Below are 13,542 nucleotides of genomic sequence, written 5' to 3'. Positions count from 1 at the left end.
ATTCAGCCCCTTTACTTTCAGTGCAGCAAACTCTCTCCAGAAGTTCAGTGAGGATCTCTGAATGATCCAATGTTGACCTAAATGACTAATGATGATAAATACAATCCACCTGTGTGTAATCAAGTCCCCGTATAAATGCACCTGCACTGTGATAGTCTCAGTGGTCCGTTAAAAGGGCAGAGAGCATCATGAAGAATGCGAGATACTGTTGTGAAGAAGTTTAAAGCCGGATTTGGATACAAAAAGATTTCCCAAGCTTTAAACATCCCAAGGAGCACTGTGCAAGCGATAATATTGAAATGGAAGGAGTATCAGACCACTGCAAATCTACCAAGACCTGGCCGTCCCTCTAAACTTTCAGCTCATACAAGGAGAAGACTGATCAGAGATGCAGCCAAGAGGCCCATGATCACTCTGGATGAACTGCAGATATCTAAAGCTGAGGTGGGAGACTCTGTCCATAGGACAACAATCAGTCGTATATTGCACAAATCTGGCCTTTATGGAAGACTGGCAAGAAGAAAGCATTTCTTAAAGATATCCATAAAAAGTGTCATTTAAAGTTTGCCACAAGCCACCTGGGAGACACACCAAACATGTGGAAGAAGGTGCTCTGGTCAGATGAAACCAAAATTGAACTTTTTGGCAACAATGCAAAAAAGTTATGTTTGGCGTAAAAGCAACACAGCTCATCACCCTGAACACAACATACCCACTGTCAAACATGGTGGTGGCAGCATCATGGTTTGGGCCTGCTTTTCTTCAGCAGGGACAGGGAAGATGGTTAAAATTGATGGGAAGAGGGATGGAGCCAAATACAGGACCATTCTGGAAGAAAACCTGATGGAGTTTGCAAAAGACCTGAGACTGGGATGGAGATTTGTCTTCCAACAAGACAATGATCCAAAACATAAAGCAAAATCTACAATGGAATGGTTCAAAAATAAACATATCCAGGTGTTAGAATGGCCAAGTCAAAGTCCAGATCTGAATCCAATCGAGAATCTGTGGAAAGAACTGAAAACTGCTGTTCACAAATGCTCTCCATCCAACCTCAATGAGCTTGAGCTGTTTTGCAAGGAGGAATGGGAAACAATTTCAGTCTCTCGATGTGCAAAACTGATAGAGACATACCCCAAGCGACTTACAGCTGTAATCGCAGCAAAAGGTGGCGCTACAAAGTATTAACTTAAGGGGGCTGAATAATTTTGCACGCCCAATTTTTCAGTTTTTGATTTGTTAAAAAAGTTTGAAATATCCAATAAATGTCGTTCCACTTCATGATTGTGTCCCACTTGTTGTTGATTCTTCACAAAAAAATACAGTTTTATATCTTTATGTTTGAAGCCTGAAATGTGGCAAAAGGTCGCAAAGTTCAAGGGGGCCGAATACTTTCGCAAGGCACTGTATATACAGTTGAAGTCGGAAGTTTACATACACCTTAGCCAAATACATTTAAATTCAGTTTTTTTTTCACAATTCCTGACATTTAATCTGAGTAAAAATTCCCTGTCTTAGGTCAGTTCGGATCACCACTTTATTTTAGAAATGTGAAATGTCAGAATAATGATTTATTTATTTCAGCTTTTATTTCAGCTTTAATTTCTTTCATCACATTCCCAGTGGGTCAGAAGTGGACATACACTCAAGTAGTATTTGGTAGCATTGCCTTTAAATTGTTTAACTTGGGTCAAACATTTCGGGTAGCCTTCCACAACCTTCCCACAATAACTTGGGTGAATTTTGCCCCATTCCTCCTGACAGAGCTGGTGTAACTGAGTCAGGTTTGTAGGCCACCTTGCTCTCACATGCGTTTTCAGTTCTGCCCACAAATGTTCTATAGGATTGAGGTCAGGGCTTTGTGATGGCCACTCCAATACTTTGACTTTGTTGTCCTTAAGCCATTTTGCCACAACTTTGGAAGTATGCTTGGGGTCATTGTCCATTTGGACGACCCATTTGCGACCAAGCTTTAACTTCCTGACTGATGTCTTGAGATGTTGCTTCAATATATCCACATACTTTTCCTGCCTCATGATTCCATCTATTTTGTGAAGTGCACCAGTCCCTCCCTCCTGCAGCAAAGCACCCCCACAACATGATGCTGCCACCCCCGTGCTTCACGGTTGGGATGGTGTTCTTCGGCTTGCAAGCCTCCCCCTTTTTCCTCCAAACATAACAATGGTCATTATTGCCAAACAGTTCTATTTCATCAGACCAGAGGACATTTCTCCAAAAAGTACGATCTTTGTCCCCATGTGCAGTTGCAAACCGTAGACTATCTTTTTTTATGGCGGTTTTGGAGCAGTGGCTTCTTCCATGCTGAGCAGCCTTTCAGGTTATGTCGATATAGGACTCATTTTACTGTGTATATAGATACTTTTGTACCTGTTTCCTCCAGCATCTTCACAAGATCCTTATCTGTTGTTCTGGGATTGATTTGCACTTTTCGCACCAAAGTATGTTCATCTCCAGGAGACAGAACGTGTTTCCTTCCTGAGTGGTATGACGGCTGTGTGGTCCCATGGTGTTTATACTTGCGTTATCTTATTTGTACAGATGACCGTGGTACCTTCAGGCATCTGGAAATTGCTCCCAAGGATGAACCAGACTTGTGGAGGTCTACAATTTTTATCCTGAGGTCTTGGCTGATTTCTTTTGATTTTCCCATGATGTCAAGCAATGAGGCACTGAGTTTGAAGGTAGGCATTGAAATACAGCCACAGCTACACCTCCAATTGACTCAAATGATGTCAATCAGCCTATGAGAAGCTTCTAAAGAATTTTCCAAGCTGTTTAAAGGCACAGTCAACTTAGTGTATGTAATCTTCTAACCCACTGGAATTGTGATACGGTGAATTATAATGCACAAAGTAGATGTCCTAACAGACTTGCCAAAACTATAGTTTGTTAACAAGACATTTGTTGAGTGGTTGATTGTTATTTTTTTTTTCATTTGAATGTTTCTCCCCAATTTCGTGGTATCCAATTGTTTAGTAGCTACTATCTTGTCTCATCGCTACAACTCCCGTACGGGCTCGGGAGAGACGAAGGTTGAAAGTCATGTGTCCTCCGATACAAAACCCAACCAAGCCGCACTGCTTCTTAACACAGTGCGCATCCAACCCGGAAGCCAGCCGCACCAATGTGTCGGAGGAAACACTGTGCACCTGGCAACCTTGGTTTGCGCGCACTGCGCCCGGCCCGCCACAGGGGTCGCTGGTGCGCGATGAGACAAGGATATCCCTACCGGCCAACCCCTCCCTAACCCGGACGACGCTAGGCCAATCGCCCCACGGACCTCCCGGTCGCGGCCGGTTATGACAGAGCCTGGGCGCGAACCCAGAGTCTCTGGTGGCACAGCTTGCGCTGCAGTACAGCGCCCTTAAGTGTGGTTGATTTTTAATGACTCCAACCTAAGTGTATGTAAACTTTCGACTTCAACTGTATATTTTTATGACACATATTTAACCCCTTTTTTGTTGGCACAAAACTTCATACACTATTATCTCCATAACCGAATGAGAGATAAAGGTGCAGGTACAACACATAAGAAGTACAGGATCCCTGCTGGAAGACACTGATTCTTTCCCCACAGACCACAGTGTAGAAAAGCCACCAAATCCCCAACAAACACAAAATCTTGTCTGTGAAATATCCTTCTTTTTCACCCAAAAAAACTTTTATGTCCAGAACAACCGCAGGGGGAAATACAAAGAAGTGTATTGATTTGATATCCTTAAAAAAACTTTTGCTCCGTTTGCTCCAAATCTAGCTTGGAGACAATAAATATCACCAATTTAGGTGCTGTGGCCTAGGCTCTCCTATTGTTGGACCATCTCGGTTCGTCCTCTATTTATAGTTCTCACTCTCTCTCTCTTCTGATGAGAACAGTGGGATGACGCAGAGAGAGGGTCAGAAGTTTTTTTAAACACCACACGCCCCTAACAATAAAGGCTGGGGCAGGTGTTGCTTCTATCCTTTGTCCTGTGTCTGAGGCGTTTGTGGGAGCATCAGTGTGTTCCAGTGACTGAGACAGAGACAAAGGCAGGCCAGCAGCCATGGATGATGTATACAAGGCAGCGGTGAGTACAGACACAGGGACAAAACCTGCAGGTTGGGGGTCAGTTGACACAGGAGGATGCCAGATGGTTTTAGTCTGGGATAATAGACAGTCTTTATCACCGCACATTCACATTACAGTTAGAATCGATTGGCTGAGGTCAGCTAGGAGTCTTCATCTGATATACTAGGGAGGAAGGAGGGACTAATGATCTCAATCTTCATTCATTGGCGTACCTGGGTGTACTGCGGCTGAGTAAAAATCAAGGCACTGTTATGAAATCACATGCCTTTTCTTGCCGGTTTGATGGCTCAGGTTGCGGACGGGGGTATATCTGTTGAGGCACAAGGTCAACATGAATATGTGAAAATAACAGCCCGTCATGACTGTGGTGTTATGTTTAACACATTTCACACAATGGCTATATGCTCCAGCTCACATTATATTTACAGTACACACTCTCTGGACCCAAGCCAGAGGTGAATAGAGGTTAATGGGCCCTGAGGAAAGTCATCTCTAGTTGTTCAACTGAATTAGACGTTGATGATGTCAAAAAGCCCTAATCCGCATTCAAGAGCTGTGAGAAGCGAGAAATGGTTTTACCAGTCAACCTCAATTCAAGATATATTTCACGAGAGCTACCGAGTTGTTAATTATGATTTCAGTATTCCCAAGGTACCTTTGACAAACCAAGTACTCGTCAAAGGAAAGGGATTGGTATTCACATAGACATGTTCCCACCTTGACGTTGATTGGTCAAAGTAAGTGCAGTAATATTGAGTGTCAAGACCCAACTAAACATGGTCATATGATGGGAAAGCAACTCATGTGAAAGTGTCATTCAACACCATCTTTTTATAGAGGAGAGTAATCAAGAAGGGCCAGCAGAACTTTTCTGAATGTGTTGACCATTATTGTCCCTCTGAGAAAAGGTCATTGTCCTTCTAAAATTAGAGTTCACAGTGTATGAATAAATGATCTCACCAAGAGAGTTGTAAAGTCAATGGAAATTCAACATTGTATCTTTTGAATTAACAACTAACAAGTGCCAAGATTCATCAAGGTTAAACACAAAGTTGGCCATGTTCTATGAGGACAGCTATTCTGAAAAGGTCGATTAAATGTGAACTGCACAACAAAAAGCTTATTGCCATGACATTATGAACATTTGAGCTCAGCATTATCTTTTCTGAGTACCCAGATGACATAATGTGAGGTTAGATGGGATTTCTGGCATTTCTCTGCCTGACAACATAGAACAAAGGACAGTTAGGAAGAGGAAGAGAGTAGACAGCTGTCGGCTCAAACAAATGTCTGTCAGCAGAATCTGTGCCAGAGCCCCCCTCGCCACAATACAAGAATAGGAGGTGAAGAAAGCAGCGTGACATTTCAGTCAGACTGCACCATGGGTAGGGGGCTGTGCTCCACAGGTTTTGGGCTGAGTTCAACAAGAGGGAGAAGGGGCTGGGGTACTGATGGAATATATTACACACTGTGAGGGCTCAGGGCTGACTGCATACCAAGATGAAGAGAGACAAGACAATGAGGAAATGGCCACCAATGGCCTCCAGTGTGGTCCAACTATGAGTCGTCAATTTGTCAAACATAAATGTCAAAGAGGCAAACCAATCTGCATAATTTAGGCACATAAAGTAGACTAAGATGAGTTCAAAAGTACTATACCATGTCTATCAACGTGAGTAAATTGCTTACAAGATGTAACTTTCCCTGCTGTTCCCTTCAGGTTGAGAACTTAACAGAAGAGCAGAAAAATGGTGAGTCTTGGTTTTTGTAATTTTGCATCATTCATGTCTGTGGAGAAGCACTAGTAATACCCATAAGATCCATTTAATCTGCTTCTCACCACTATGTCCCCACAGAGTTTAAGGCAGCCTTTGACATTGCATGTCAGGGTGCAGAGGACGGCTGCATCAGCACCAAGGAGTTGGGGAAAGTGATGAGAATGCTGGGGCAGAACCCCACCCCAGAGGAGCTGCAGGAGATGATAGATGAAGTGGATGAGGATGGTGCGTCACCATGGATACAAACATATCAACACACAATACTACATCCCCTCACTTCAATATGAATTAACCTTAGGCAAAGTCATTAGGTCAGGTAGCCTGAGGAGTGGTTCATACATAGTGTGTGTGTGTGTGTGTGTGTGTGTGTGTGTGTGTGTGTGTGTGTGTGTGTGTGTGTGTGTGTGTGTGTGTGTGTGTGTGTGTGTGTGTGTGTGTGTGTGTGTGTGTGTGTGTGTGTGTGTGTGTGTGTGTGTGTGTGTGTGTGTGTGCATTGGGGGGGTTACAGGCAGCGGAACAGTAGACTTTGATGAGTTCCTGGTGATGATGGTGCGCTGCATGAAGGAGGAGAGCAAAGGAAAATCAGAGGAAGAGTTGGCTGAACTTTTCCGCATGTTCGACAAGTAAGGCTAATATCAAGCAAAGTGGCTGCCAAAAAACATTTGTGCTTACTCTGCCAAGAACCTATAAAGACAAAAATATAGAAAACTAAAGAAGTAATGTCAATGTTGTCAGGGATATGTGTACTCATTGATGCTGCTTACAGAAACGGAGATGGCTACATTGATTTAGAGGAGCTGAAAACCATGCTGGAGTCAACTGGAGAGGCCATCACTGAGGATGACATCGAAGAGCTCATGAAGGATGGAGACAAAAATAATGACGGAAAGATTGATTATGATGGTAAGACAAGAGGTCCAACAGTAATAATTTTAGACAAAAGATCAGGCTGGGACTTCCAGAATGTGTAATTGTTAGTTTGTTTTTGTCAGCTACATGTACCAATGACACTCGTCTAGGTAATCCATTCAAAACATTTCACAGTTCAAATCCAGGCAGTCAATAAGAAATTATCCATCATGAGCTGTGGGTGTCATTCTCTTCCACAGAGTTCCTGGAATTCATGAAGGGGGTTGAGTAAAGGACTCCAAAGATTCATGGACTCTCAGCCCGGGAAAATACCCATACCTCCTCTTAGCTCTGACCATCACATTATTGCCTGAATACGTTGGACAACATTGAAATAAAAACCTCTTTCTGCTTGGCTCCAACTACCACTAAACATGTGTTATATCCTCAATGTGTATCGGCCTTGGTTGACATCTTGTATGTGGTCTAGATTTTATCCATAGCCTTATTAATTAAGGGACCTTAAAGATAATAGGTCTTGTTATGTCCTTGAAGTGAATTTCTGAACTACAAATTGATTTAACCCCCAATAATCCTATAATATTTTATTTGAAATTTTAACCTAGGGGAGGAAACACTCTTCTCCACAATACTGTATATTTTCAATAAAGAAAGATTTTCAGTAATCCAGATGAGTCTTCAATTCAAACAAATTGATATCAACAGGATTGCTTATCAACATTGTATTGTATGTTATTGTATTGAATTGCATTGTATTGTAGAACAAAGGAATAGCGACGGAGGCCATCGCCCATCCCTTCCGAACGGCGTTCGCCCATCTCTTAGGACCGACTGACCCATGTTCAACTGCTGTTCACATGGAACCCTTCTCCACTTCGGTCTTCAAAGTTATCATTTGAATATTTGCTACTACCACCAAGATCCCATAGCACAATGGGCAATTGCTATATAAAGGGCACAATATAGGCCTGGTAAGCCTCTTGAGATAAGTGACAAATTCCAAGATTTGCAGGGGTTAACACCAGGTATCACTTTATCATTGTGTGAAACACACACAGATTAAATATCTCACATTAGTACGAGCCCTGAATGCTGATTGGTTGACAGCGGTGGTATATCAGACCTTATACCACTGGTATGAGAAAACATTTATTTTTACTGTTCTAATTATGTTGGTAACCAGTTTATAATAGCAATAAGGCACCTCGGGTGTTTCTGGTATATGGCCAATATACACTCCGCGATGCTTCATGCATAAGAACAGCCCTTAGCCATGCTATATTGGCCCTATACCACACCCCTCGTGCCTTAGTGCTTAAATATGTTATGGAAATTTTTAAGTATCTTCATTTCTTGGGTGGGTTTACAGGACAGAGCCCATGTGAAAAAGTCAAAATAACAGAGGGCATCCGAGAACGCATCTGCTACAGAAGCTGGTTTCAACCAATGGAGATGTATCGAATCACGCGCGTCTTTTGCACAACGTTTATATTCGTCACAGGTTTTGTGCCAAATCAATGCGCTGATGAGATAATATATGACGTAGGCAACATCAGATTCACCACACTGAAAATATTACTAGCTAATGAAATCATAACATATTGTTGTCTAAATTGTACCATTCGTAATAGCCTTGGACTCGTGGAAGCAACCAAGGTAAAAAGAAATCATGACTACCTGGAATGATCAAATGCTCCAGGTGCTTCGCGGAATGAATAACTTTTATTCGCCAGTTTGGAGTGAAACTATTGTGGTGTTTGGGAGGGAATGACAAGCTATGGCTAGCTATGTGTGTTTAATAGCGAATTTACTACTAGTTATCATTCTAGCCTATCCTACAACGCATCTCTCTAGAAGGCAACATTTGATTGTGTTACCCAGGCTCCAGTCGCACCACTTTCCTTCGGTTTGGGGTGGGAGGAGAGCAAGTTGGTCGGGTGCCTTGCAAAAGTGGCGTCCATTTTGAGTACATGTCCAACCTCTTCAATCCACCACACGGCGGCGCTATTAGTCTGTGCCAAAATTTTGACTCCTTTAGGAGGTCAGAGACTGTAGATTCTGTCACTTCGGAGGGAAGGCTCACTGACCGTCTTGAAAGGATGGAGAGATGAGAGTGAAAGTGTACTATAATATACTCTGAGAATTAAACCAAACTCAGAAATGTGATAGGATGGAGTGATGAGATGAGAGGGAATGTGTACTATAATATACTCTGAGAATTAAACCAAACTCAGAAATCTGACATTTATACACTTAAAATTATATATTTGTGCCTCTTCTATAGAATTATGAAGTAATGCCCAGAGTCTGCGACACTCCACTAATGTGTATGGAGAGATCTCAAATCAAACTTTATTTGCCACATGCGCCGAATACAGCAAGTGTAGACGTTACCGTAAAATGCTTAATTACAAGTCCTTAACCAACAGTGCAGTTCAAGAAGAAGAAAATATTTACCAAATAGGCTAAGATAAAAAGTAATAATAAAAAGTAACACAATAAGAATAACAATAACGAGGCTGTTTACAGGGGGCACCGGTACCGAGTCAGTGTGCAGGGGTACAGGCTAGTCGAGGTAATCTGTACATGTAGGTGGGGGCGAAGTGACTGTGCATAGGGTAACCAACAAACAGCGAGTAGCAGTAGTGTACAAGTGTGGGGGGGGGGGGTCAATGTAAATTGTCCGGTGACGATTTTTATGAATTGTTCAGCAGTCTAATGGCTTGGGGTAGAAGCTGTTGAGGAGCGTTTTGGTCCTAGACTTGGCACATACAACTCAGGAAGGAGACACGTTTGGTCTCCTGGAGATAAACGTACTTTGGTTCGAAAAGTGCAAATCAATCAGCAAAGGATCTTGTGAAGATGCTGGAGGAAACAGGTACAAAAGTATCTATATCCACAGTAAAATGAGCCCTATATCGACACAACCTGAATGGCTGCTGAGCATGGAAGAAGCCACTGCTCCATAAAAAAGCCAGACTACGGTTTGCAACTGCACATGGGGACAAAGATCGTACTTTTTGGAGAAATGTCCTCTGGTCTGATGAAATAGAACTGTTTGGCCATATTGACCGTTGTTATGTTAGGAGGAAAAATTGGTAGGCTTGCAAGCCGAAGAACATCATCCCAACCGTGAAGCACGGGGGTGGTAGCATCATGTTGTGGGGGTGCTTTGCTGCAGGAGGGACTGGTGCATTTCACAAATAGATAGCATCATGAGGCAGGAAAATGATGTGGACATATTGAAGCAACATCTCAAGACATCAGTCAAAAAGTTAGAGCTTGGTCGCAAATGGGTCTACCAAATGGACAATGACCACAAGCGTACTTCCAAAGTTGTGGCAAAATGGCTTAAGGACAACAAAGTTAAGGTATTAGAGTGGCCATCACAAAGCCCTGACCTCAATCCAAAAGAAAATCTGTGGGCAGAACTGAAAAAGCGTGTGCGAGCAAGTAGGCCTACAAACCTGACTCAGTTACACCAGTTCTGTCAGGAGGAATGGGCCAGAATTCACCCAACTTATTGTGGGAAGCTTGTGGAAGGCTGCCTGAAACGTTTGACCCAAGTTAAACAATTGAAAGGCAATGCTACCAAATACTAATTGAGTGTATGTAAACTTCTGACCCACTAGGAACGTGATGAAAGAAATAAAAGCTGAAATAAATCAGTCTCTCTACTATTATTCCTTCATTTCACATGTGGTGATCCTAACTGACCTAAGACAGGGAATTATTACTAGGATTAAATGTCAGGAATTGTGAAAGACTGAGTTTAAATGTGTTTGGCTGTACGTACAGTTACTGTGGGGACAGTCACTGCGACACTTCATTAATGTGTATGTAGATATCGGCCACAAGTAAGGCCTTGCCTAGACAATAATAGAAAACAATCCTAGTGCCTTCCCTGCCATTTCATGCCCCATTAACATTGTCTTTGTATGCCTTTTTGGAGTGAAACGGTATGGAGTCCATATTAATGGGTACTGTCAGGATGAAAATGGGGAACTCAGGAGGTGGGTGGGATGATGATCCATGACCAAGCATACCTACCCTGTAAAACTGGACATCCTGGTCAACACTTGTTGATTTGATATTTTACATATTTTCAGTGAATGGCAAACTGTGGCTTATAATGCTCGTCCACCATATTGTCATGCAGCTGGGGGTCTAGTAGCAGGTATCAGTTTGAAAACACCCTTATCAAGGAGTGTGAGCAGGAGGCCTGCATCCCAGCAGACATACCAGAAACTGCGTGCCATGTGAGCAGTGAGGTGATTGATGCCTCAACAGGAGTGGCAAGCACTCTGCAGTGTCTCATTGAGAATGCGTATCTTTGCATGCTTTTACATAGGCCTACATTCTAATCCGTAGTATTTCAATATCCCCTGTGTCTTCTCTCATAGCTATACTTATGAGGATGGGGGGGTGTTTCCAGAAAGCCCTTTTGTGTTTGACTAGGCCACTACCTCCTGAGTTCAAGCTTAGGATAGGGGAGGTACAAGAGTTCTACCTCTACTCCATGGACAAGGTCAACCACTACTTTTGAGCACCTCAAGTCCTGCATGATGGTTCTTATGTCTGGCCCATAAAGAAGGAATTCAAGTAGGCCTACAATGTGTTGTTTTCAGGTGAAAGAAGTGCTGGTCAGTGATGACTTCAAGCCCAACTGTGCCATGGTGGTCCTAGACTTCATCGGACACTCCTTCATACAACCGGACACAGGTTTGAAGCAGTATATAAATGACACAGGATAACATACACTGAACAAAAATATAAAGACAACATGTAAAGTGTTGGTCCCATGTTTCATGAGCTGAAATAAAAGATCCCAGAAACGTTCCATATGCTCAGAGCTGATTTCTTTCTCATTCTGTGCACAAATTTGTTTACATCCCTGTTAATAAGGGTTTCTCCTTTGTTGGGGAGAATAAAAGGCCACACAACACAATGCCACAGATGTCTTAAGTGTTTAGGGAGTGTGCAGTTGGCATGCTGACTGCAGGAATGTCCACCAGAGCGGTTTCATGTTCATTTCTCTACCATAAGACGCCTTCAAAGTTGTTATAGAGAATTTGGCAGTATATCCAACCGGCCTCACAAACGCAGGCCACGTGTATGGCGTCGTGTGGGCGAGTGGTTTGCTGATGTCATTGTGAACAGACTGCCCCATGGTGGCAGTGGGGTTATGGGTTGGGCAGGCAGGCATAAGCTACAAACAAACACAATCAATGGCAATTTGGATGTGCAGCGATACCATGACGAGATCCTGAGATCCATTCATCCGCAGCCATCACCTCATGTTTCAGCATGATAATGGACAGCCCCATGTCACATGGATCTGTACACAATTCGTGGAAGGTGAAAATGTTCCAGTTTTTCCATGGCCTGCATACTCACCAGACAATGTCACCCATTGAGCATGTTTGGGATGATCTGGATATAAGTGTATGACAGCGTGTGTCAGTTTCACCAATATCCAGCAACTTCGCACAGCCATTAAAGATGAGTGTGACAACATTCCACAGGACACTGTCGTGTCTTTGGCTATGCCGGATTAAGTGATATGACATGCTATTCTATAAAATCCTTTCTCTGTAATTAATATGACCTGATTGAGCTAATCATGTAAATGTAATTAACTAGAAAGTCGGGGCACCACGAAAGAGTGTTTATAGAGCTGTTATCTTCCGAATAAACTCTGAAAGACCTAGTAATATTTTACATCAATAGCAGTCAATATTAATCGGCACCTTATTTCAGTCTCATCTGAAAGTTGTAAATTCTTGGTTATCTTCACGAACCCTGGCTAACAAGTTGACTCAGCAATACAAAATTGGGTTTAATCATCTATTTTCTAAACACCTAACTAATCACACAGAATTAAATATACACAGAATGCAAATTATGTCATACAGAAAACGTCCCTGGTGGATGGAGCCGACATGACAGCTGGTTACACAAAGGAAAGGGGGTTGGGTTTGAGTGAAAGAGTGGGAAGACTGAGGAACAAAGGGAGAAGCCATGCTTTCGTAAATACAGTATCTTATGCATTCTAAATTACCACCTATTTGGAAAAGGAAAATGCAATAAATATTTACTCTGAGCTGCGCATCGGGAGGTTGGTCGTAGATGCTGGCCAACAGAGATCTTCCTATCCTCGGAAGAATGTCTCTGGTGGTAAATTGGATACGTTGTAGTATCTTCGTTGTGTGTTAGACTGGATACGTTGTCCGCCCTTTCCTAGCCCACGTTTACAGCTGCTGTTGCTAACTCAACGGCTAGGATGTCTCACTTCTTTAGTGAATAAGAGTTCAAAGTTCATACCATTCACAACCAAAGCTCACGCTGAGGTTGGCTACGTTCTGTAGTTGACATGTTAGTCCTTTTTAACGTATGGACCGTCGTCCTATTGTCCTCGGAACAGAAGGTTACATTTTCGTCAAGGGCTTATATAGTGGAGGGAGAGAAGGGTGTGTTTCATACTTTATAACCCATGTCTCTTCACAGGGGCGGGCCACTGATTGAGCAGAGCTCTAACCTTATGAAAACCCAATTCTCATTTGGAAGCTAAAATTACATTTAATCTTTTCACAAATAGTTTCATATTCAAACATTTAAATTGCACAATTCCATGTGAATCTGATAACTAGAATGTGTAGACTTTCCCAGATATAGCTTATGTTGTCCTGTCATCAGTCATGTCTTCGATGACAACCGAACTGACATCCTATTCATTGAGTACCAACGCATATTTTCAACTGGTTCTATTACCGAAAAATGGTTCCTTTCCCCTCATCGTTTGATGTT

At 42.5% G+C, this 13,542-nt stretch overlaps 1 protein-coding gene and 1 pseudogene across 1 annotated transcript; both read left to right on the top strand.

Annotated features, from left to right (window-relative positions):
- Nucleotides 1-3,930: 3,930 nt before the first annotated feature.
- LOC135527551 (troponin C, slow skeletal and cardiac muscles-like) lies at nucleotides 3,931-7,401 on the top strand. The gene is made up of 6 exons (XM_064956047.1): nucleotides 3,931-4,085; nucleotides 5,808-5,838; nucleotides 5,944-6,090; nucleotides 6,374-6,488; nucleotides 6,632-6,768; nucleotides 6,975-7,401. Exons 1-6 carry the CDS (start codon nucleotides 4,062-4,064, stop codon nucleotides 7,004-7,006), a joined length of 486 nt encoding a protein of 161 aa, XP_064812119.1. The 5' UTR covers nucleotides 3,931-4,061; the 3' UTR covers nucleotides 7,007-7,401.
- An 895-nt stretch (nucleotides 7,402-8,296) lies between these two features.
- On the top strand, nucleotides 8,297-11,489 carry LOC135527446 (uncharacterized; annotated as a pseudogene).
- The last annotated feature ends 2,053 nt before the right edge of the window (nucleotides 11,490-13,542 follow it).

The sequence above is a fragment of the Oncorhynchus masou genome, chromosome 33, assembly GCF_036934945.1.
Source record: "Oncorhynchus masou masou isolate Uvic2021 chromosome 33, UVic_Omas_1.1, whole genome shotgun sequence".
Taxonomy (NCBI): Eukaryota; Metazoa; Chordata; class Actinopteri; order Salmoniformes; family Salmonidae; genus Oncorhynchus; species Oncorhynchus masou.
The sequence above is the reverse complement of the archived record's forward strand: the minus strand, read 5'-3'. Positions and strand labels throughout refer to the sequence as shown.

Excerpts from the sequence above, each read along its gene's own strand:
- LOC135527551 (XM_064956047.1), top strand. The coding sequence starts at position 4,062 with ATGGATGATGTATACAAGGCAGCG. Across the intron at positions 4,086-5,807 it reads ATGATGTATACAAGGCAGCG|GTTGAGAACTTAACAGAAGA; the intron begins GTGAGTACAGAC and ends TGTTCCCTTCAG. Across the intron at positions 6,091-6,373 it reads AGATGAAGTGGATGAGGATG|GCAGCGGAACAGTAGACTTT; the intron begins GTGCGTCACCAT and ends GGGGGGTTACAG.